General features: G+C 36.1%; 1 protein-coding gene across 8 annotated transcripts; it reads left to right on the forward strand.

Moving 5' to 3' along the window:
- The first annotated feature begins 168 nt into the window (after window positions 1-168).
- On the forward strand, window positions 169-22,030 carry LOC108952067 (serine/threonine-protein kinase STY46-like). 8 transcript variants are annotated; one of them, XM_065137454.1, is made up of 17 exons: window positions 169-564; window positions 985-1,099; window positions 5,954-6,051; window positions 6,219-6,335; window positions 6,603-6,657; window positions 7,527-7,637; window positions 13,852-13,902; window positions 15,270-15,445; window positions 15,547-15,759; window positions 16,603-16,676; window positions 16,782-16,987; window positions 18,611-18,706; window positions 20,015-20,095; window positions 20,192-20,245; window positions 21,224-21,358; window positions 21,437-21,533; window positions 21,893-22,030. In XM_065137454.1, the coding sequence occupies exons 1-16, from the start codon at window positions 359-361 to the stop codon at window positions 21,512-21,514; spliced, it is 1,866 nt and encodes a 621-aa protein (XP_064993526.1). In that variant the 5' UTR covers window positions 169-358; the 3' UTR covers window positions 21,515-21,533; window positions 21,893-22,030. The 8 variants fall into 8 exon arrangements, with proteins under 8 accessions (XP_064993526.1, XP_064993527.1, XP_064993529.1 ...); XM_065137455.1 differs by having other exon boundaries at window positions 21,437-21,537; window positions 21,893-22,025; XM_065137457.1 differs by lacking the exon at window positions 21,893-22,030 and having other exon boundaries at window positions 6,285-6,335; window positions 21,437-21,799.
- Window positions 22,031-22,048: the final 18 nt, after the last annotated feature.

Raw genomic sequence — 22,048 nt, forward strand, 5'->3', positions numbered from 1 at the left:
ATATAAACCGATTATAATTAATTAAATTAGGTTTTCCGACGAATAAATACTAAAGGAATTAAATAATGTAGAGGCTTTTAATTTCAATTTTGGAGGGATGTATGCCATATGGAATGTTATTTGCATATGGTGCAAGGATATATATGTAAAACAACCATTTTAAAGCTAATCCCTTCTTCCTTCTCCTATCCCACTCGCCTCGTCTCACGTGGATCATGGGCGATCGCCACCCCAATCTCCGTTTCGATCCATCCATCGCCTAAGCAGAACCTTTGGACGAGAAGAGAGCATTAACCAGCGGAAGTTCGAACTTTTTTGTGGGTTTCCCTGGGTTTCTTTGGGGGGTTTGGATTCGTGAATGGCGATGGAGGACACGACGGAGAGCTGCAGCAGCTGGGCTGCGGTGGATTCGTCCCAGGCCCACACCAGGCAGCAGCAGCAGCGACACAAGTTGGACGTCTACAACGAGGTCCTCTGCCGCCTGAGGGAGGACGGTCGGCCGGAGGTGCAGTCCCCGTCGTTCGAGGACGGGTTGTGGAACCACTTCAATCGTCTCCCGGCTCGGTAGATCTCACGTTGCGTCCGCTTCTGTGGGTTTATCTTATTTCTTCTCGTTCTTGGATCATTAGTGATGGTGTCGTCGATTTGTTGACCTTTTGATCTTTTTCGTCGGTCGGGGCCCTGAAATATAGTTCTCCGTTCGCCTTTCTCGAAAGGGTTCTGTTCCTGGTTGTTTCTAGTCCGAATAATCCACGCATTGGTGATACTTGCTGGCGTACATTCTTTATCCACTTGTTCTTAGGATGTGACCAGTCCAATTCGAATTCTCGATTGAGTTTTAATGTCCTGTTGGTTATATGGCATCATTGTTTGACAAGAGTGTACAACCGAAGTCGCCGATACACTTTACCTGTATTGGTCGAACTTGTTGCCGTGCTTTTCCCTCGAATCAAATGTTGATCTGTTGGCCTTTTCCTTTTGCAGTTACGCATTGGATGTAAACGTAGAGAGGGCAGAAGATGTCTTGACTCACAAAAAATTGCTGGAACTGGCTAAAGAACCTGCAAATAGGCCTGTCTTTGCTGTACGCTTGGTGCAGGTAAAAGCTTCAGCAGCTGTTCCTTCATCTGGATGTTGCTTTTACTTTTAAGACTCTACTCAACGAAGGATGAATGTAGTTCCGATGGATTCTAAACAACTGGTATAGCACTTTCGTCGCCCTCTCCTTCAAATTATCGAGCATGAGTTACTCAGAACCATCCAGGGCTTGAGTGGCTGAAACAAACATTGTTTATGTAAACAGAATGAGAAACAACAAGCAACAGTCCCTTTGCATGATTTTTCGGTTGAAATCTTGTATATAGAGGGCTAGTATATGTCACATGATAGGAGGAAAGAAATTTTTGCATATTTTGGTTAACATGATAGTAGCAGATGTATTAGTTTCTATCTTTCACCTTGTGAATTGAGGTTGATGTTATCACCAAATAATATGTTTGTAATACTTTTGATGGAAGCTTGTATCGAGCAGTTATCCTTTAGCAATTGGTTTTGCTTCTGTTTTCAATTTAAAATTTTTCTAGCGTTTCTGATATCAATTGTTAAGTTTTTTTATACTTTTCTTTTAATATATTCATTATGCTATAGGTGGATCATGTTGCCACCATAACTTCGGTGCACGGTTTTGTCATTTGTGGTGTGTACATATCATTTGTCTGTTTTGCTGAATAATTAGCTGTTATTAGCTTTATTTATTTCCAAAGAGTTGATATACTTCACATGCAGTTTATGATGTAATGGTGGCTATATATCTTTGTATTGGTTAATTTGTGACTAAGCCGTGTCTAATTTGGCTTATATTGTTATTGTTCTATGATCTTTCATGCATTTACTATGTTGGTTTTAGGAACTTTTGAAAACTTATTGGTTTTCAGGTATTTATTCATCGGTTACTTCATATTTATCTGAGTGGGGAAATGATATGGGTTCTCTAGCGATTTTCTTTTCTTTTCAAAATTTCATTCATTAGTTCTTCCTTTGAGAAATGTCATCTCAGTTAATTTACTGAGTGACGCAGGACGGAAACGAAAATAAAAAATTACTACTAGAAAAGATTCTAACAACTGACCTGATGAGGAAAAACAACTCCTTATGGTGGAGAAACCTTCACAATACTTGAAGATATTACTTTTTGATGATTTCATAGGCTTAGAGGAGGTCTTTATTTATACTAATTCTAGGTCTTGAAAACTAACTAACTAATAATGTGAGACTATTGAAAGAAATATAAAACATAAAATTAACAATATGGGATAAATAAAATTGATAAGTGGCAACTTTAGGCTCCTTAAGAATAGTCTTCTTCTGCTTGTTCTGCATTAATCCCCTCCACTTGAGAAAAACTCACTCTCGAGTTTATGTCTAGATATAATGGATTCTCACTTGCAAAGTAGTTAAATAAGTCTGTAACATTGAAGGTCTTTGAGCCTCCCCAATCATCTAGTAAATCAATCATATAGGCATTATTATGATTTTCTTTAAGACCTTGTAGGGACTATATTTCTTCATGTTCAATTTGTTGCAAGTGCCTATGTGGAATATCTCTTTTTGCACGTACACCATACCATATCTCCTTCCTTGAATACATTCTCTCTCCTATGCTTATGAGTTACTTATGTGTACCTAGCATTAGTAGCTTTCAACTTTTTGGGTGTCAACAAAGCCAGAATTGCACATGGGCTCATACTTTCTCGAATATATATCCCTTCGGTATCAACTCTTTTACATTCTCTCTCAATATTTCATTCTCTTTTCGGTTCATCTGGTAGTGAGATAAATTTGGTAGCCTTGCTCCTGGAGCCAAATCAATTTGGTGCTGAATATCTCTCATGGGTGGAAGTCCATCTGGCTCTTCAGGGGTAATCTCTTTGAATTCTTTCAATATCGATCTTAGTTCGTTTGGAATCTTTGCTTTAGGTGGTTTTTCTTCCTTTACAATAAGAGCATACCATACTCTTATTTCTTTAAAATTGACAATGAATTCTTGAACAAAGTTAGAAATAGATAAGTGAGACTTCCCCTCCACTTTGGAAGTGTTGGTTTCATCTCCCTTTTTGTTAATCGGTAGAATGAGAATCTTCTTTCCGTTCTACCAGAATATATAGATATTTTTTCTTCCAAGGTGGGTTGTATTCACATCATACTGCCATTGTCTTCCAAGTAGTACATGGCATGCATCCATGTCAATTACCTCACATATAACTTTCTCCTTGTAGCTTTTCCCAATTGAGAGAGAAACTCTACATATCTCAGTTACAATGACAGTTGGGCCTTCTTTAATCTACCCTAGCTTGTATGGTGTTGGATGAGCTTCTATGTGCAATTTTAAATGCCTCATCAATGATTTGGATACAATATTGTCATAGCTTCCGTTGTCTATAATCATGCACACACTTTGTTATTAACACTGTATTGAGAATGAAAAATTTTCTTACGCTGAGATGGATCTTCTTGCCTTGGGGTGAGTAATAATCTTTTCACAACACATTCATCGTGTTCCCCTTCTTTCTATGCTATTTTAGCATTGTCAATATCATCAATCGTATCATCTTGAGCATCTCCTTCAAAGTTATCTTTGTGATCTGTAAGGTTGACAGTCTTACGAGCACGACACTCGTTGGAACGATGACTAGGCTCCCCACATTTGAAACACTTCCCAACCAGGGGTCGAGCATATGGATTATTTGTGATAGTCGGGATATGCTTAGCTTGCCTTGTTGCTCCTCCGGTATTTGTGCCTTGAGTTGTAGGTTGCATTGATTCAGTCATAAATTGCTCCTCTTTGTCAAGAACATGTGGTGTTGTCAGAGTAGAGAATTGCTAGGTTGCAATTGGAGGTCGAGTCAACAACATTTCAACCTTTAATGCCATATTGTGTGCTTCATCTACTGTCCTTATCGGAATTAAAGACATCCTATCTTTAATTATAAATTTTAGTCCATTGACGTACCTTTCTGTTTGCTAGTCTTCTAACTCTGATTATTTACATCTAGCTGAAAGGCATAAGAATTCATTAGTATACTCGGTTACAGATCGAGTGCCTTGGATGCAGTTTTGGTATTGTTAGAACAATAGTTGTTCATAGTTTGGGGAAGGAATCTTCCTTTGAGAAGTTGCTTCATCTTTCGCCATGTTTGTACTGGTGCCTTTCCTTATCTTCTTCTATTATTTTGTAATGTACCCCCACCAAGCTGCTGCACCTCCTTTTAACTTGTATACAATAAGCTTGACTTGTTTGTGATCAGGAACATCTATCACCTCGAAGAAGGTCTATACTTAATAACTCCAGTTAAGAAAAGCTTCAATGTTGAGGTGGCCATTAAAATTGGGGAGATCTGTTTTGAGGCGATAATCCTCAAATAACCTATTTCATCTGGATGGTGCTTGATGTCATCTGTACCTTTCACTATTCTGAGTTATCATAATATACTGTTGGTTGTTGTGGACGGATAGTATCACGTTGGTAGAAGTGTCAAGGTTGAGTTGTACTTGCACCTCTTCTTTGGTTGGTTCTGTGATGGTCTACAATTCTATCTTCTTCGTCTGACACATCTTCATAGGTTGGTTGCCTACGCTGGATTGCAGGCCCGTGTTGATGATTAGGCTGGCCATAAGCATCAACTCTGGCACGATTGATCATACCATCATCATAAACTCTGTTGGCGCCTAAACCTAAGTTAACGAGCATGTCACGAATCTCTCAGAGTTCCCGGATCATCCTCGCTTCTTGTGCTTCGAACTCTGCCCATAGGGTTGGCCCTCCCCGATCATTACTGTTGGGGTTGTTGCCATTGCTTCCATCACGAAGGCCATCATCATCGAACTTGTTACTGCCATCGCCGACAATGCCGTTGCCGTTGTCGCCATTATTACCACTAGACCTCATCTTGATGGGCTATAGGGTTGTACTTGTACTTAACAAATTAAGTTTCTGATACACAAGATCCACTATACGTGGCGAGTGTAGAGCATACTCGTTATTTTTCTGACCAAAAACCTATTATGCTAACCAAGAGCAAGGCTTTGATATCAACTGACGTAGGACAGGAACGGAAATAAGAAATTACTACTAGAAAAGATTCTAGCAACTAACCTGATGAGAAAAAAAACTCCTTATGGTGGAGAAACTTCCACAATACTTGAAAATATTGCTTTTTGATGATTTTATAGGCTTAGAGGAGGCCTTTATTTATATTAATTGTAGGCCTTGAAAATTAACTAACTAACAATGTGGGATCATTGAAAGAAACATAAAATATAAAATTAACAATGTGTGATAAATAAAAGTGATAAGTTGCAACTTTAGGCTCCTTGAGAATAGTCTTCTTCTTCTTGTTCCGCATTACTGAGCTAGTCATCTGATTGAAACATTATATGATGTCTAGCTTGAAAAAAGTTGCTAATTTGTACTAGATCAAACTAATGGTGCAGGTGATAAAACCTGAATGAGAATATGTTAAACAAAAATAAGGTAAACACTTCTCGTAGAACCTTATTAGGTAAATTAAAACCCAGGTTAGTTGAAGACTAATACTTCTGGTCTTCTTAGGTTTGAAATTGCTAATTCTAACAGGGGTAGAAATTTTTGGAGTCTAGAGCTTTTGGTTGTTTCACTAAGCATAGGTAGAAACAAAATAATGTTCAGATCATTTACCACATAAAGCAATAATTTGATGGCACTTCTTTTGTTTGTTTTCAAAACAAATTCTAGCAAACTTTTTCGACTTTCCCGCACAATAGATTTTGGGTTTCTTGTGAACATTACGTTTCTGAACTTCCATATAATAATAGGATTTAATGAATATTCTGCTTTAGTGTCTGCATCTAGTTTATTTGTCCTTGACTTGGTTGTAGTTGACTAGTGGTCCTTTCACTTGATCAATTGCTTCTTTAGGTTTCTCCAGTTCCTGATGGAAGCCAAGCTGATTTTTCTGATTCTAATGCACCAGGAATAGGAGATTCTCAGTCTGCTTCAACTTACTTTAGGCAAAGGTGCAGTTTTTTTTCCTACTGCATGTTCTCTAATTGTGAAATTTCCTAAGCATACCTTTTTACTTCCTTTTCTACCTTGTGTTATCGACACTTAACTTCCTACTTCTCTTTCTTGTTCCCATTGCTATATTCAAGATAACGTTTTCAATCACCTACACAATCTTCAGTGTTCATCCTCCTCCTGCCTTTGGTTCTTCGCCTAATCTTGAGGCTCTTGCTCTTGAAGCCAGCAGGCAACAAGTTCAAGATGAAGATAACTTTGCCAGTGCTCCACCTTATCCCAGGTGTTGTTTCTGTGTTCTCTGTTCTCTTCTGCATGTTGTTCCATGATCTTCACTGTAGATTACAAGACACATTAACTTCATTCAAGTTTTAAGCACTTCAAAAAAAGTTCAGGAATTAATTAGACCCAAATGGTAGGTCCCATTATTATTTTCAAATATTGTATTTTTATATTTTTCTGTGCTAGTTGTACTGTATTTAATGAGCTTGTTTCTTTTTCCATCTGATATTTATCTTCACCATGAAATGTCGATTTTATTTTGTTGCAGGCCAATGCATGAAATCACATTTTCCACACATGACAAGCCAAAGCTTCTAAGTCTGGTAAACTAACTGCTTCCCCAGTTATATCCATCATACAACATTTTCTTAATACATGTTTGCAAATTCAGAGACTGCCCATCTTCTTAAGTAATTATATATCTTTTGGTTTGTACCTGTCATTTGCTGAATATGTTATACCTATGTTGAAGAATAGATCAATGACATGGAGTTTTGGTATATATGAAATTGATACACTATCTTTAGTCTCCGGAAGCAACTTCATAGGATTTAGTGCTTCGACTTGGTAAATCTAGACACCAATGAGTGATGTGACATGTTGGAGTTAGTCCTTTTGGTCTTATGACAGGTTGTAGCTTGTTTGAATTTTTCCTCTAGCAACAAGTTTTCTATATTTGGGCTCTGCTTATAAACATGAAGTTATAGATTATCATAAAAGGTGATAATATTCTATTGCTCAAGCCTCAATGAGTAGCTCAAATCTTGAAGAGTTCTGGTACTATCCCGCCCCATTGGTATTTTTAGTCTATTGGTTGGTTGACTTGCTTGGGTTACTTAAATTTGTTATGAGTTAGGTTCCAAAGTTGTTTACTATTTCTGCCTGCAACTTTTCAGGGAATCAGGTGGATTGGTTCAGAACTTATGAGAACAAATTTATCTGATTTTGCAAGATATAATGAAACCAAAATTTCAGCATACAATGTATATTTCCAAGTTGAATGTTCTGCAATTCATAATACTTCTTTTATACAAATACCAAGTATTTCTTCTTTCCATTGGTTTTCCAGTGGCTAATGCATGGCATATTATGTAACAAATTAATCTAGATAGAAGGCATCTAATCTTTTGGTTTTTCTTGTATTGACTATTGAGATATCTTTGTAAATCTCTTTATTTTTTTGTACTTCCAGCTGACTTCCTTGCTTGCTGAACTTGGCCTTAACATTCAAGAAGCACATGCCTTTTCAACAAATGATGGTTACTCCTTGGATGTGTTTGTTGTTGATGGTTGGCCTTGTGAGGTATATTTGTAAACTTTTGAATAATCTGCATTAAATACTTGGTCTAGTTGACAGTCAGTCATCTATCCTTCTTGAACTATACTAATTTTTGACAATTTTTTCTTATACATAATTTGGATTCTCATTTTAGTTATTTTAGTATTGGTATAACAGGATATACACATGTACAACAATTATAGTCATTTACATGGTTATCACTGGGTAGAAATAGTTTTGAGTATGTGTGATGTATGAAAATTACTCCTCAATTGCAGGTGATGATGTTTTTATCCTTCACTCCGAAAGGAAAGGACATATTTTAAAACATAGCTGTACATAAAAGGAGTTAACTGAAGCTACAGTATTGGCATGCTTCGATGCACTTATTGCCATGGGTCATAGATGTTACTTTGCACTATGATATTAGAAGCAATCATAATGGTTGACAATTTTATCTAGCTGCAATATTGATATAGATTTGATTATTTTGATCACTTCAGTTTCAATATCCCATTCTTTTTTTATTTGTTTAGAAGTATGTGAATTGTATATGCTAAAAGATGGATGAATATTTTAGGTGGGAACTCAGGCTGTGTAGCCTGAGCCGTGAGTTGTGCTTTTACATATTTGCAGTAGAAAATTAGGGAAGACAGATACCACTCATTTATCTAGAAATGACTCATTTGGTATTATATCTACTAAGGTAGGCAATACCAAATGATACCGCCCGGTACGGGCGGTACGTACCGGTCCGACGGCATACCGGTGCGCGGACCGCCCGCTACAGGACGGAATGAAAAATAATAATAAAATAATATATATATATATATTTATATATAAATATTTTAGAAAAAGGCGACGCAACGTCGTCGAGGCACCTCTATTTCGGATTATATATATATATATATTTATATATTTAAATAAACGAGGCGACGTCGCCCTGCGTGGGGAAGGAAAAGGCGACGTCGCCTTTTAAATAAAAAGATATATAAATATATATATATATATATATATTAATTTATATATATATATATAAACGAGGTGATGTCGCCGAAGCGACGTCGCCCCGCCTGAGAGAAGAGAGAGGCGACGTCGTCGAGTTATATATATATTATATATATATATATACCGAGCGGTATACCGCTCGATTTACTACTCGGTATACCGTTTCGTACCGTACCGAGCGAACGTCGAAACGTCGGTACGGTACAATATTGCGAACCTTGATATTTACATTAAATTCATTGGTCCTCAATTTGAAGATAAAGTCTTTATTGTTCAATTGAATTTTAGTTTCTTCTATCATATAATTCATGAAGGTGCTTTGGAAGTTTCATCTGAAAATGTATGTTAAACATGAAACTTCACTACTTTATATCAACGAATATAAAATTCTTTGGTTGTTGGAGATGATTGGCCAAGGTACTTCATGTTTTGGCAAATATCAATGATAAAAAAAAAGTCTCTAAATTTTGTCTTTTACTTGATGTCTTGATTCATAGTGATCAGTAAAAAACTGAAATATATAAGTCAGAGGATTCACTTAAGCATAAAAATTATATTTTTGGCACTTTATTTTAATTAATATTTCTTAATGATAGTTAATAGTTGAGATTCAAGAATCCAGTGTAGTGTTGACATAAAAATTCATGAGCATGATGTTTAAATTTATGCATGAATTCTAACAAGGTGTTATCATTAACTGTCAACTTATACTTACTATAAGAGCATATCTATCTTAGTTTAGGACAAAAAATTGTCTCATTTTTTATAGTTTATTTGAACCCAACAACATGATTTTTTTGGTTTGGACTGAGAATGTTTTCCAAATTAACTATCTTTACACTATTCTATAATTTGGTTTCCTTTTGTTACGGATAATTACTTTGTTTCTTTTTAATGAATAAATACATTTTTCACTGGCTTGGTGTATAGAAAGGGCCTCTTTACATGCCTTCTCCGGTATGAATCATGCCTTTGTGTATTATTTACATTTAATATTGGTAATAATTCTTCAATAATCTTTTTCTTGGTGAAAAATTTCGAACATAAAAATGGATAGATGTCATATCCTGGATTTTTTTTTTCCATATCTTTCCACACATTTAGGTCAAATAGATAAACATCACTTTATTCTTCGTTCATAAATATTTATTACAATTCATTTATTCGTTAAATCACAAGTAGAAAAGTAAACATAGTGATGTTAACTTTAAGAATCATCCAAGTGACTCTATATAGCGGTAGAGGAAGATCTGCTCTCCAATGGAATCTGATTTAGTACTATAGGGAGGCTGCTCTGAAAATCAAAAATAAAGAAAATTCAGCAATGCTGAGTAGGAACCCTAAAAGTTAACTCAAAATGAATACATGATCAAAATTCAATCAATCATCCCATTGTCGTATATCAAATACCTGAAGGAGCACTCCCCCAACAGTGGATGGAGAGGCTTTATCCTATAGGATGAGTTTGTGTTCTCCCAACAGCGGATGGATGCAAAATCATATCGCACTCTCAACTGCGGATGGAGAGGTGTCCCTCACCCGCCAAAGTGGGGACACGTTCCTCCCAACAGCGGATGGAGGAACCATCCAGCCGGCACGTCTGACGGCCCACTAATCCCCGAAGGGAATCGCCATATCTGCTCTCGGTAGGGAAGTAACATAATCTCACACTGGTCATATCCATATCGGGATGAAATAACATATTTAAAACATCTCTTTCAAATATCATCAATATCAAATAATACAAATTTGCCCTCAATTGACTTGAACCTTAGTTCAATCGATCCAATTGAACTCAATTTACTAGAACCTAACTGAACCGATCTCTAATCCTCATATAATTGGTCTGGAACCACCCTAGACTAGTATAATTTGGACTAGATTAGGTTCAATTTAGGTTAAACTGATTTGAATAAGTCAATCAATTCGAAATCACCCTGAATCGATCTAGACTAATCAAGCCTAGTTTAGTTCAATCAATATTTGGGCTCAAATCCAATAACAACATTGGGCTAGATCAGTGATTTAAAAAGGCGCTCGGGCGAGGCGAGGCGAGGCCCGAGCGCCTCGCTAATCTCCCAGGCGGCGCGCTTCAAACAGGCGCCACCTGGGCGCTCGCCCGAGCCCAGGCGCTGGGCGCTTCGGGCGAGCGCCTGGGTTAACCAAGGCGACCGAACCAGGATTTTAGGTCTGGTTCGGTCCTGGTTCGGTCTCTGATGGTTAGTTGGTTCAATCGAACCAACTAAAATCGATATAAGTGAGAACCCAACCCTCGCCGCTGCCGCTCCCGATCCCGATCTCGCTGCTCGCAAACGCTGCCTCTGTCGCCACTCACGCCTCCCGCTGCTCGTCGCTCCTGCTCCCGCTGCCGCTGCCGCTGCCGCTGCTCCCGCTGCCGCTGCTCGCCGCTGTCGCTGCTCACAAACGCTGCCTTTGTCGCCGTTCGCGCCTCCCGTTGCTTGCCGCTCCTGCTCCCGCTGCTCGCTGCTCGCAAACGCTGCCTCTATCACCGCTCGCCGCTCCTGCTCCCGCTGCCGCTGTTGCTGCTCGCAATCGCTGTCGCTGTTGTCGCTCGCGCCTCCCGTTGCTCGCCGCTCTTGCTCCCTTTCCCGTTCCCGCTGCCGCTGCCGTTGCTCGCCGCTGTCGCCGCTTGCCGCTGCCGCCGCTGCTGCATCCTCTTTTCTCAGTCAACAGGCTTATACTGTTAATATTAAGTTTATTTAAAATGATTAATTTTCAATACTGTTAATAGATTAATAATATATTATTTTGATTTTAATGTTGTTAATTTTCATTTATTTGAAATTATTGCTAGGTTTCAACATAAATGACAAGTGTAGAGAGCAACTCAATAGAGTTTCCAATGGTATCAAAAAAAGATCCTGCATGGAAGTATAATTATTTGAAGGATCCGAAAGATCCTAATGCAGTAACTTGCATATTCTGCGATAAGACTACTAGAGGTGGTATTTTTCGTGCAAAACAAATCTACTAGGAAATTTCAAGAATGCAACAGCTTGCAAAAAGTGTCCACTTAAGGTAAAAGAAGAGTTGCTGAGTTATATGAATGAAAAGAAGACACAAAAGAATGAATCTTACGGGAATTTACTAGAAGACAATGTTAAACATCTCAGGGATGAAGAAGAAGATTATTCTATGAGTATTAACCCAAGTGAAAAAAGAGTATACGACAAAAAAGGAAAAGAAGTTATGAGTACTAAGAAAGGTAAAAAAGGACTGATGGATCTATATATGTTTCAAGGATCCCAGAAACAACAAGGGCAAGCAGGAGGCTCAAAATTTAGACAAACAAATATAAGTGATGCTTGTGATAAAGAAATAAGAGGAAGAACAATTCAACACATTGCTCGCTTCTTCTATCAGGCTGGTCTTCCCCTTAGTGCAACTCGTTTAAACAGTTTTAAGGATCTGATTGAAGCTATTAGAAGATATGGTGCAGGATTAAAACCTCCAAGTTATTATGAGATGCGAGTTCCATTGCTGCAAAAAGAGTTGAATTATTCAAATGACTTACTAAAGGGTCATAAAGAATCATGGGCAACACATGGTTGCTCTATTATGTCAGATGTTTGGACTGACAGGAGGCGCAGGAGTATAATTAATTTTATGGTTAATTGTTCTTTAGGGACTATGTTTGTGAAGTCAATAGATGCTTCATCTTTTGTAAAATTTGGAGACAAGATATATGATTTACTTACAACTTCGTGGAAAAAATTGGAGAACAAAATATCGTTTAAATCATAATCGACAATGAAAGTAACTATATTTTAGTTGGTAATATTCATCTTTTGAATTTTTTAATTATTTTATCTTCAATTAAGTATGTTAAACTCTTAAGTCTTATCATTTTTGTTATCCTTTGTCTCAGGTAAATTGCTTGAATAAAAAAGACAACACTTGTATTGGACTCCATGTGCAGCACATTGTATTGATTTAATGTTGGAGAATATTGGAAAGATCTTAGAAATCAAGAAAACCTTAGAAAGGGTAATTTTTGTTGTTGGATTTCTTTATAATCACATTGAGGCTTTGAATATGATGAGAGAATTTACAGGGAATAAAGAATTAGTGAGACATGGTGTCACCCGATTTGCTACTTCATTCTTAACATTACAGAGCGTGTATCGTCAAAAACATACTCTGAGAAATATGTTTATCTCTGAGAAATGGGTGACAGGCAAATGGGCAAAAGAAATAAAAGACAAGAGGGCTGCTGATATCATCTTAATGTCATCCTTTTGGAATCATGTAGTTTATATATTAAAGGTAATGGGCCCTCTTGTTCGAGTCATTCGGTTGGTGGATAATAAAAATAAGCCTGCAATGGGATATATTTATGAGGCTATGGATAGAACAAAGGAGACGATTAAAAGATCTTTTAATGAAAATGAAGAAAAATATGAGAAAATTTTTTATATTTAATATAAATTATTTAATATGAGAAAAATATGAGCCTCCATTAAAGGAAATCTATTTTTATTTTTATATTTATTTAATATAAATTATTTATATTTAATATACTGACAAATATGATATCACTCTATTTGGAATGCTTAATAGTTATTTCCTAATTTGTATTAACAAACAAGGAAATAGATTAAGATTTCCTAAATTTCAATGGCAAATAAGGAAAAAATTTAATTCCTAGCTTAATTATTTGATTTGATTACAATAGAATTCTCCTTAGAAAAACTGTAGACATTTTTATATATTGACATAGATATACCCTTGCATTTTACATGATATGTACAGGATCAGAATAAGGTTATGAATTATTAAGTGGTGATGAATATGGTAAGTCAGACTAAAATAACATGGTATTTGGTGATGTGCCAGGGAACTTTTAGTTAACTAGAGGCCTTGAGGTTATATTCAAAGGAGTAATTTTCACAATAATAGACATATTTTTGCATCATCGTGAATGAATTTCTATTGACCCAATTTTTTAGAAATGATTGTGTATAAGTAATTTTTTTATTATAGAAAAATGCTAATCCTTGGTCTATTCTTAATACTTTATTGGTGCTCTGACAAGTTTGTTGCTCAGATATGATTGTTTTTGCAACATTTTGTTGGAATATGATGTTAATTCACTTATGAGTACTATAAATTCTTTCATGGGTTGTCTCTAGATAATTGTTATGTGTAAGTTTTCACTAATGTTTTAGCCATCAAGGAAGAATGCTTACTTGCTCTTCAAAGCATGTAGGAAACTGATCGACTCAAGGACTTGTTGCAAAAGGAAATTCACAAGATGGGGGTAACTTTCTTTCTTTATTTTTCCCATTAGTTTGAATCTTGATTGACTCCATTGTCGATGGACTTCGTTGTTCGTAACCATCACCTCTTTGAGGTCAAATAGCTCAGGTTTGCAAAGGATTGTCCTTGACCATTACATTTTTATAAATTCATGACTGATTTAGTTGCTTAGGGGACAAAAACAGGATTGTTACAATGGGACATGGTCCCTTTAATGGACAATTTGTTAAGCAACTTTTTGTTGCTTGTTATTTGTTTTTCTCACTCGCAAATTTAGGCATTTGGTGAACTTAGTATTTATATTCTTTTATTTGCATTAGTCTGGTTCTGGCCAGGATTTTTTGCTTAAAAATGTTGTTCTCAAACTTTTGACTTTAGGTCTAAGAAAGTACTTAGTGAAAGCACAATAAACAAGGAGTATTAATAAGTCACAGGAAGTGTAAGAGGAAACTGTGGAGAAAGTTGCCTATTTGAAATTTAGTGAGGCTGTGGTGCTGAGAAGCTCCTTCTGCTGTGAGGTTTCAAGGATAGGTAGAAAGAAATAATATGAAATCGGACTTTTAGATGCAAGCCTTAAGAGTTGAACAAATAGTATTATGTTATATAAATACTTTTAAGGTTACGAGATTTAATGTTTGAAAGTATATGCAAGTTATTGAAGCAACTGTCCTGTCATTTTTGGCTGTAAAAAATAGACCTTATTTGGTGCTTGAGTGAACTAGTCAGTTACCTCTAAATTGATTGCACATTGGTTCAACTTTCTAACTGTTTTTTACTATTAGAACCCTGCTTAGCTTAAAGTTCTTATCTGAACTTCAAAAGATGGCATGCTTATATTATAGGGTCTCTTGTATTTTTTCATTGTATGCATTCATTTTAGAGAAGAGGTTATTTGTATTTTAGAATTGGAGCAATAACAAGAGAGACAGCGGTGTTCTGTTTAAATCATAATCATGAATCTTTGCAGACAACCTTCACTAGGATTTCCATTTTGACATGATCAGTAATTCTTTCCCCATAAATCAACATACATGCCTCATTATCTTTTCAAGTGAGAACTACCTGCATGTCATTTATTTTTTCTTTGAAATCTTGTATAAACACTCAACAGTAAACAGCAGGAAATGATAAGAGGAGTCATATGTTTCTCTCTGGTGCTAGTTTAAATATATGGTTCAGTAGTTGATTCTTATATGCATAATATTCAGTTTCATGTTGCTTCAATATATGGTCCTTTCTAAATTTACCTCATCTACTTTGTGACATTGTTTGGTGATGATATCTTTTTTTTTATGTTTTAATCTTTTGTTAGAAGATTGTGATCTTAAGTTTTGTGATCTTAAGTTTGTTGAACACCTTCCTATATAGAGACAAGCATGGTCAAAGTCTCATTCATCGTCTCCTCAAATTAAGAATGCACAATCTGGAGAGAACTTTCTGCCTGACCATGTCCAGATACCAACAGATGGGACTGATGTTTGGGAAATCAATTTTCAGCTGCTGAAGTTTGGAAATAAAGTAGCATCTGGATCATATGGTGATCTGTAAGTTTCACTAGTTAGTTTACCAACATATATTAGTAGATTAAGTTAATGGGATGCTTAACACTTTAAACTGTCTAAACACCAATGCTTTTCTTTTTCAGTTATCGTGGAACATACTGTAGCCAGGATGTGGCAATTAAAGTATTAAAGCCTGAGCGTGTTAATGTTGATATGCAGCGAGAGTTTGCTCAGGAAGTCTTCATCATGCGGTTGGTTCTATTTGTACAATTAATCAGTATTATTTTCTCAACATCCAGTGGCTTGAGTGTATATAGTGCTAATAGTACTATATCATGTCTTTTCAGGGACTTTAGGTATGACATGCTTGTTATATCATGTCTTTTCACATAAATCATGCTACAACATATTTCGATGTGCTTTGCTGTGTTTCCGTTAGGTTTTGCAATTACATGCTTTATGTGTGTGCTTTGTGCTACATTGTTCTTAGTCATCAGTATTTATAATTTTACAGCTTTCAAGCTTAAGTTCATCCTTAATTATCATGAGAATATTTTAAATGCAAGCCACAAATATAGATTTTCTTGTGAGTAGCCAATAGAGACAAAAAAGTTCATTTGAGTTTTATGTACGCATGTAGGATGTACCAACTAAGACATCTGGGACATCATCAAGATTTTGCCTTTCCGATCTCTCTCTTGCTCTCTCGCTTCCCTAGGATAGAAATCCAGCTGTTTTTGGGCATATACATGTTTTTTAATGAGTTGATATGAGTCTTTCCATAGATATTTTCTTTTAGATAATCTAATAAGGAATAACTATTTCCAATAAAATCATTAATTAGGAGAAACAGAGTGCCACTAGTGTCAGTCAATAGTCTGCATCAAGTTGCACCCTGTGGAGGCACCACATTGAAGACAATGGATGGGACTTAATTTGGATGCAGTGGAATCCATTCATTTGTAGTCCCAGTCTGTATGGTTTGGATTCATCAGGTTTGTCTTTTCTATTGCCATGTAGCAATCAGATAAGATATTCTTTTATCCTTTTCTAGGTGGTGTTTTGCACTGCATTAAACTGTTTTATGCATGTGCTGACATACATTGACTACCATATCAACCAGGCTTCCTAGAGGTTGTTCCTCTTCTATTTTATTTTTCTCAACCTTCTGCTTTATCCTTGTTTTCTTGGTGTCGCAGAAAGGTTCGTCACAAGAATGTGGTGCAGTTTATTGGTGCTTGTACAAAACCTCCTAGCTTATGTATTGTTACAGGTATTAATATCTGGTGATGCTTGAGTATGTGTGGCTATTTGTTTTTCTAGATTGAGATATGTTGCTGTTATGAAACTTCTTCATTTTCTGTATTTTTTTTTTCAGAATTTATGTCGGGTGGAAGTGTTTATGACTTTCTTCATAAACAGAAGGGAGTCTTCAAGCTTCCAGCTTTATTGCGAGTGGCAATTGATGTATCTAAGGGGATGAACTACTTGCACCAAAATAACATTATCCATCGGGATCTGAAGGCTGCCAATCTTCTGATGGATGAGAATGAGGCAAGTGATTTCAGCACATTCTACCAGCTGGTGAGACTTCTGGGTTACTTGTTTGTATTCTTGTCAGGCAATGTGGGTATGTGGTCCCCTCCATTTGTCTGCTACTTTGGTTGAGCACATGTTTGTAACATGTGCATCTGGAGAGCGAGGAGTCTACTAGGTGAATTTGAGCGGTAGCTCAATCATTTAGATTCTAATTTTTCTTATGATCAGCGTAAGTACAAGATTCGGTTTTACATTGTAAAATGCCACACAAATATCATTAATCAACACCTAAAATCAAGGTATACAATTTCGAATAATACCACTCATATTAGACGGTACGTATCGGTCCGTCAGTTGACCGGTACACAGACCGCCCGTTACTGGAGGGTATATATATATATATATATATATTTAGGCGACGTTGCGTCGCCTCGACGATGTCGCCCGAAGAAGGAAAAAATATATATATATAAATAATATTATATATATAAAAAATCTTATGTATATATATATATATATATACCGAGCGGTATACGGAACGGTATACTGCTCGGTATACTGTACCGTACCGTACCGAGCGAATGTCGAAATGCCGGTATGGTACGGTACGATATTTCAAACCTTGCCTAAAATATTGGTTTGGTGGTTATGTACTAACTCGTTTTTCAAAGATTGAGGGTTTGAAATCACACCCCTGACACCTTAAACATTGGATTGGTAGTGGTATACTAGAACCACTCATCAAAAGGTTGAGGTTCAAAATCTCATTCAATATATTCGAAGAAACGAGTTATGTTAGTTGGTTAAGACTTTGACTGTATGATAGTAAGGTCTTGATTGAAAAATCATTAAACAGATCAAGAACAATTTCAATGTGTGTTGACTTGGAAATCTGCATTTTGACATGTAAAGAAAAACCGATGTTACCAAGCCACACATATGATAGTTTTTTCCCCGAGTAAAATGGGAGATGATGGATACATTATCTACACAACTTTCTCCAAGTCAGCTTATTTTGCAATTTTGGGTGAAAGAATTCTTGTGTTAACTAATTTTACTCTTTTATTTATGAATTTTGTAGTGAACTTCCTTGTTAGATGCATGTGATGTTTGTAGAATTAGCACAAAATTACTTCAATTTTGTGTGTTTCTTTGTGTATGATACCCTAGCACATAGATGTAGGTGTATGATTGCTGGTGGCCTTAGGTAACATTCAAATATATGAAGAATGTTAATGCTTGAAAGGTTGATTAGGAAACCACGTTATATAGAATTCATGAACCTATTGGTAAGTGGATGGAATTAGTTGACAGTTCTTGTTAACATTTGTCAGGGCTCGCTGTCAATAATTAACGAGCCAATCAACAAGTTGAGGCTAGTTGATTAGGTGAAGGTTAAATTGCTTTGTGTCATTTTGTGTTGACCTGAAGATTAAAACTTCAGTTGCATTTAAATGATTTTTTTCTCTCTTTATGTTAGTGGATTGTGTATCTTCCCTGATTCAGTATCAAATATTTCTGTTACATACAAGTCGTAAATATTTCTATTACATGAAACTGATTGTTTTATCTCTAGATACCTTGCCTTATGTTTTGGCCTATGTAAATTTGTATCAATGTAGCTGAATTTGCTTTAGTTCCCTCAACTAATCTACTTATTCATCGCAGGTTGTTAAGGTTGCAGATTTTGGTGTAGCACGTGTTAAAGCTGAGTCTGGAGTTATGACTGCTGAAACAGGCACATATCGCTGGATGGCACCTGAGGTTATGATCCAGTGCTAATTTTTTTAATTCAAGTTCTAGTGTTAATTTCACTTCCTACCACATTGTTGCTTTTATTTGTCTCACACCATAATTTGATCATAGTTTATACTGTTGACTGCACTTTTCACCAATTTTGTCAACATATGTGCCAACAGATATGGAAATTGTCGGAGAATCAGCATTGCTACTTTGTCCTTTTCATTATTTGTTTCTTGATCTATATATGCACTTGCTCAACGTTCCCAAGGTTCTGCATGCCCTTTCAGTTTTGTTTCCACAACACAAAACTCTCTCAGGGAGCTTTTCGATTTCCTGCCAATCGGGTTTTGAGCTCAAGCCCATCTTTTCAGTAGTTCTATGGGTTTGGTATTAAAAAATCATGATTCTGGTGTGGGTCTCCATGATAGGTCATGCAGTTGACTTATAACTTTTGAGGATGATGATTATCTTTTGATACAATTTGCTTGCTCATTTAGTTTTTTTTTTTGGGTCATTGTATGTGGTAAATTTTGATACTTTTTTGAACTTCCAGGTTTCTGTTAAAAATGCTAATCCTAGAAAAGATAGTTCTGAGTCTTCTGACTTCAAGAGAATGTTAACTGAAATTTATGGTTCACCCATGATAAAAACAAGGAGCTTGTTGAGCTTTAGATCTAGATCTTGCAAGGAACTTTTTTTTAAATTTCATTTTGATCTGAGTGTTCTACAAATTAGTACCTTTGTGGTGTTGAACAAAGAGTAGTTGCAAATTATTTCTAATATTGCCAGTGTCTTGAAATAAATGTTTAGCTGGAGTTGTGGATCACTGTCAGTTCCTTGTTTAGGAATATGGAAGATAAAGAAGAGTTGGGAGGTTAATGATGGCTAAGGATCTGTGTATACACTGGAAAATAGCACACTGATGGCATTGACTTAACTCTTTGCTAGGCAGAGTTTACTACCACTCTTGAAAGGTCCTTTTCTCTCTCTGATAGTAGAGGAAAACAAACCCGACAGGCACATTTAAGCAAATACGGCTGTAAAATATGGAGATGTATACATAATCCATATACTATGGGTTCAACTGTAACTGGCTATATTTTCCATTAAAACTGTGTGCAACTATAGACTTATCTTAATTCTGCAAAGCTTACATGGTGGCATGATTAGGTCTCTTGAATATTGTTTAACTTGATTTAGTTGTATTGGTATCCTGTCTTATTGGTTCTTGGCAATTCAGTTGGTTTTTCCTTGAATATTCTGTGGTTTCATTATTTATAATTCAGATCTCCAACGAACCAACAAATTCTGCACTTCCTCTATATTTAGGTCATAGAACACAAGCCCTATGATCACAAAGCTGATGTTTTTAGCTTTGGAATTGTAATGTGGGAGTTGCTTACAGCTAAGGTAACTTCAACTCATGCAGTACGAATTCTTTTTTTTTCACTCAAAATGAAACTTCATATGAAGTTTAGTGTGTCTATATTCTATTTTTCTGTGCAGCTCCCATATGAATACTTAACCCCACTTCAAGCAGCCGTAGGCGTTGTTCAAAAGGTAACCTCACCTCCTGTTTCACTTATGTTGTCAGAACTATAACAATCTATAATACACATTCATAGGAATCCATCATACTCATCCTTCCTTTTCATCAAGATAATATTGTTCTACCAAATTCTTGACCAACTTAACTTTACATGATACCAACAATGTGACTTGTTGTAAAAATTGTTTTTGTCTTTTGCTTCATGTATTGATTTCTGCACTGGATTGGAACAATTAAAAAACTAAATCTCCTTGCCACTTGCATTGAAGCCAATAAATCATGCATTCCTATGGAGCACAAACATGTGTAAACAGTGTTTTATCTGACACAATATGTTCTGATATGAGGGGTCTTGAATAAAGCAGAGTATGTTATGGCTGTATGTGTTTGCAATCTATCTTATTAGACTTATGAGGGATCTTGTGAAAGCAGGTTATGCTACTTATGACCGAATGTTTTGCAATCTATTTTATTAGAACTCTATACCTATGACTTAGATTAGGTGAGGAGATCACATGAACAACATAGCTTGTTGAAAAGTAGAAGCTAATTTATGACAAATACTTCCAAGTATGCAAGAACTAGTAAAGGTGTATTTAAAGTAAAGATAAGATATAATCATGCATAGGTGATCTTTATACTTTCATATCAACATGAAGATATCTTGCTCCCCTTTTCACATAGAGCAGTTTTTTCCATCACCATAAATCATTCAACACATGATTGCTTGCCATACATGACTGGTTTTATCTGATCGATGCTCCTACAGAGTTCCAACACCATATTGTATGGGTTTTAATCAGCGTAGAACTTGGATCCTCTAATCACTAAAATTAACTTAACTAGTTATTAAGGAAAAGAATATACTACTGTAGGAGTTGCATACTTGTATTAGTATCAGTGCTTCTCTATGTTTCTTAACATATATGTTTGAAAACTATATATGCGCTTGCACAACATTCTTTTTGACTTCAATTTCTACTCTATAGGGTTTGAGGCCTACCTTACCAAAGAATACTCATCCTAAGCTTGATGAGCTGCTGCACAAGTGTTGGCAACAAGATCCAGCTGCCAGGCCTGACTTCTCAGAAATATTGGAGATACTACAGCTTATTGCTAAAGAGGTTCATCATCTAAGCCTAGGATTCTGTTCCTAAATTCCAAAACTTCTTTGACATGATGGTTTTGAAACTATCAAACAGGTCGAAGATGAATCCGATGACTGCCGTAAGGATAAGTCATCCGGTGGATTTCTTTCTGTTCTACGACGTGGCCACTGAAACTTCATTTGATCAAAATGTAGGTACGATCTCATCACCGGCAATTTCCAGCCATAGATAGAGATAGTACCTTAAAACTGTACAGTGTTCAAATTTCATAGCTTGTTTTTCCTGGTTCTTAATTTTTATGCTTTTAATTCTTTTCTCTGTGTTTTTGTTATTTGTTACCACTTCGTAAGGTGGAATGTGATGAGTAAGAGGACTCTTGTTTTTTTGTCATCTAACAATTAATTTCAGTATGTTAGACTTAAATATATTCTTTAATCTTGCCACATACAAAGGATTTTATTTTTTTTATTTGTGCCAATTTCATAGTTTACGGGATTGATTAGTTATATATTTGTGAAAAACTCAATGTTATTGCTCAAAATTTTGCAGGAAAAATAGAAAGAGAAAAAGAGAGACACAGAATAGCGTCAAAACAGTCAACATCATTAAACCATGAGATCTAAATCTTGGAAATCATGTCAGGAACTTAATGACTTGGCAATCGAGAAAGAACGGAACCCGTAAAAGAGATGGGGGTTCACCACC

Source organism: Musa acuminata, chromosome BXJ3-1 (genome assembly GCF_036884655.1).
Source record: "Musa acuminata AAA Group cultivar baxijiao chromosome BXJ3-1, Cavendish_Baxijiao_AAA, whole genome shotgun sequence".
Classification (NCBI taxonomy): Eukaryota; Viridiplantae; Streptophyta; class Magnoliopsida; order Zingiberales; family Musaceae; genus Musa; species Musa acuminata.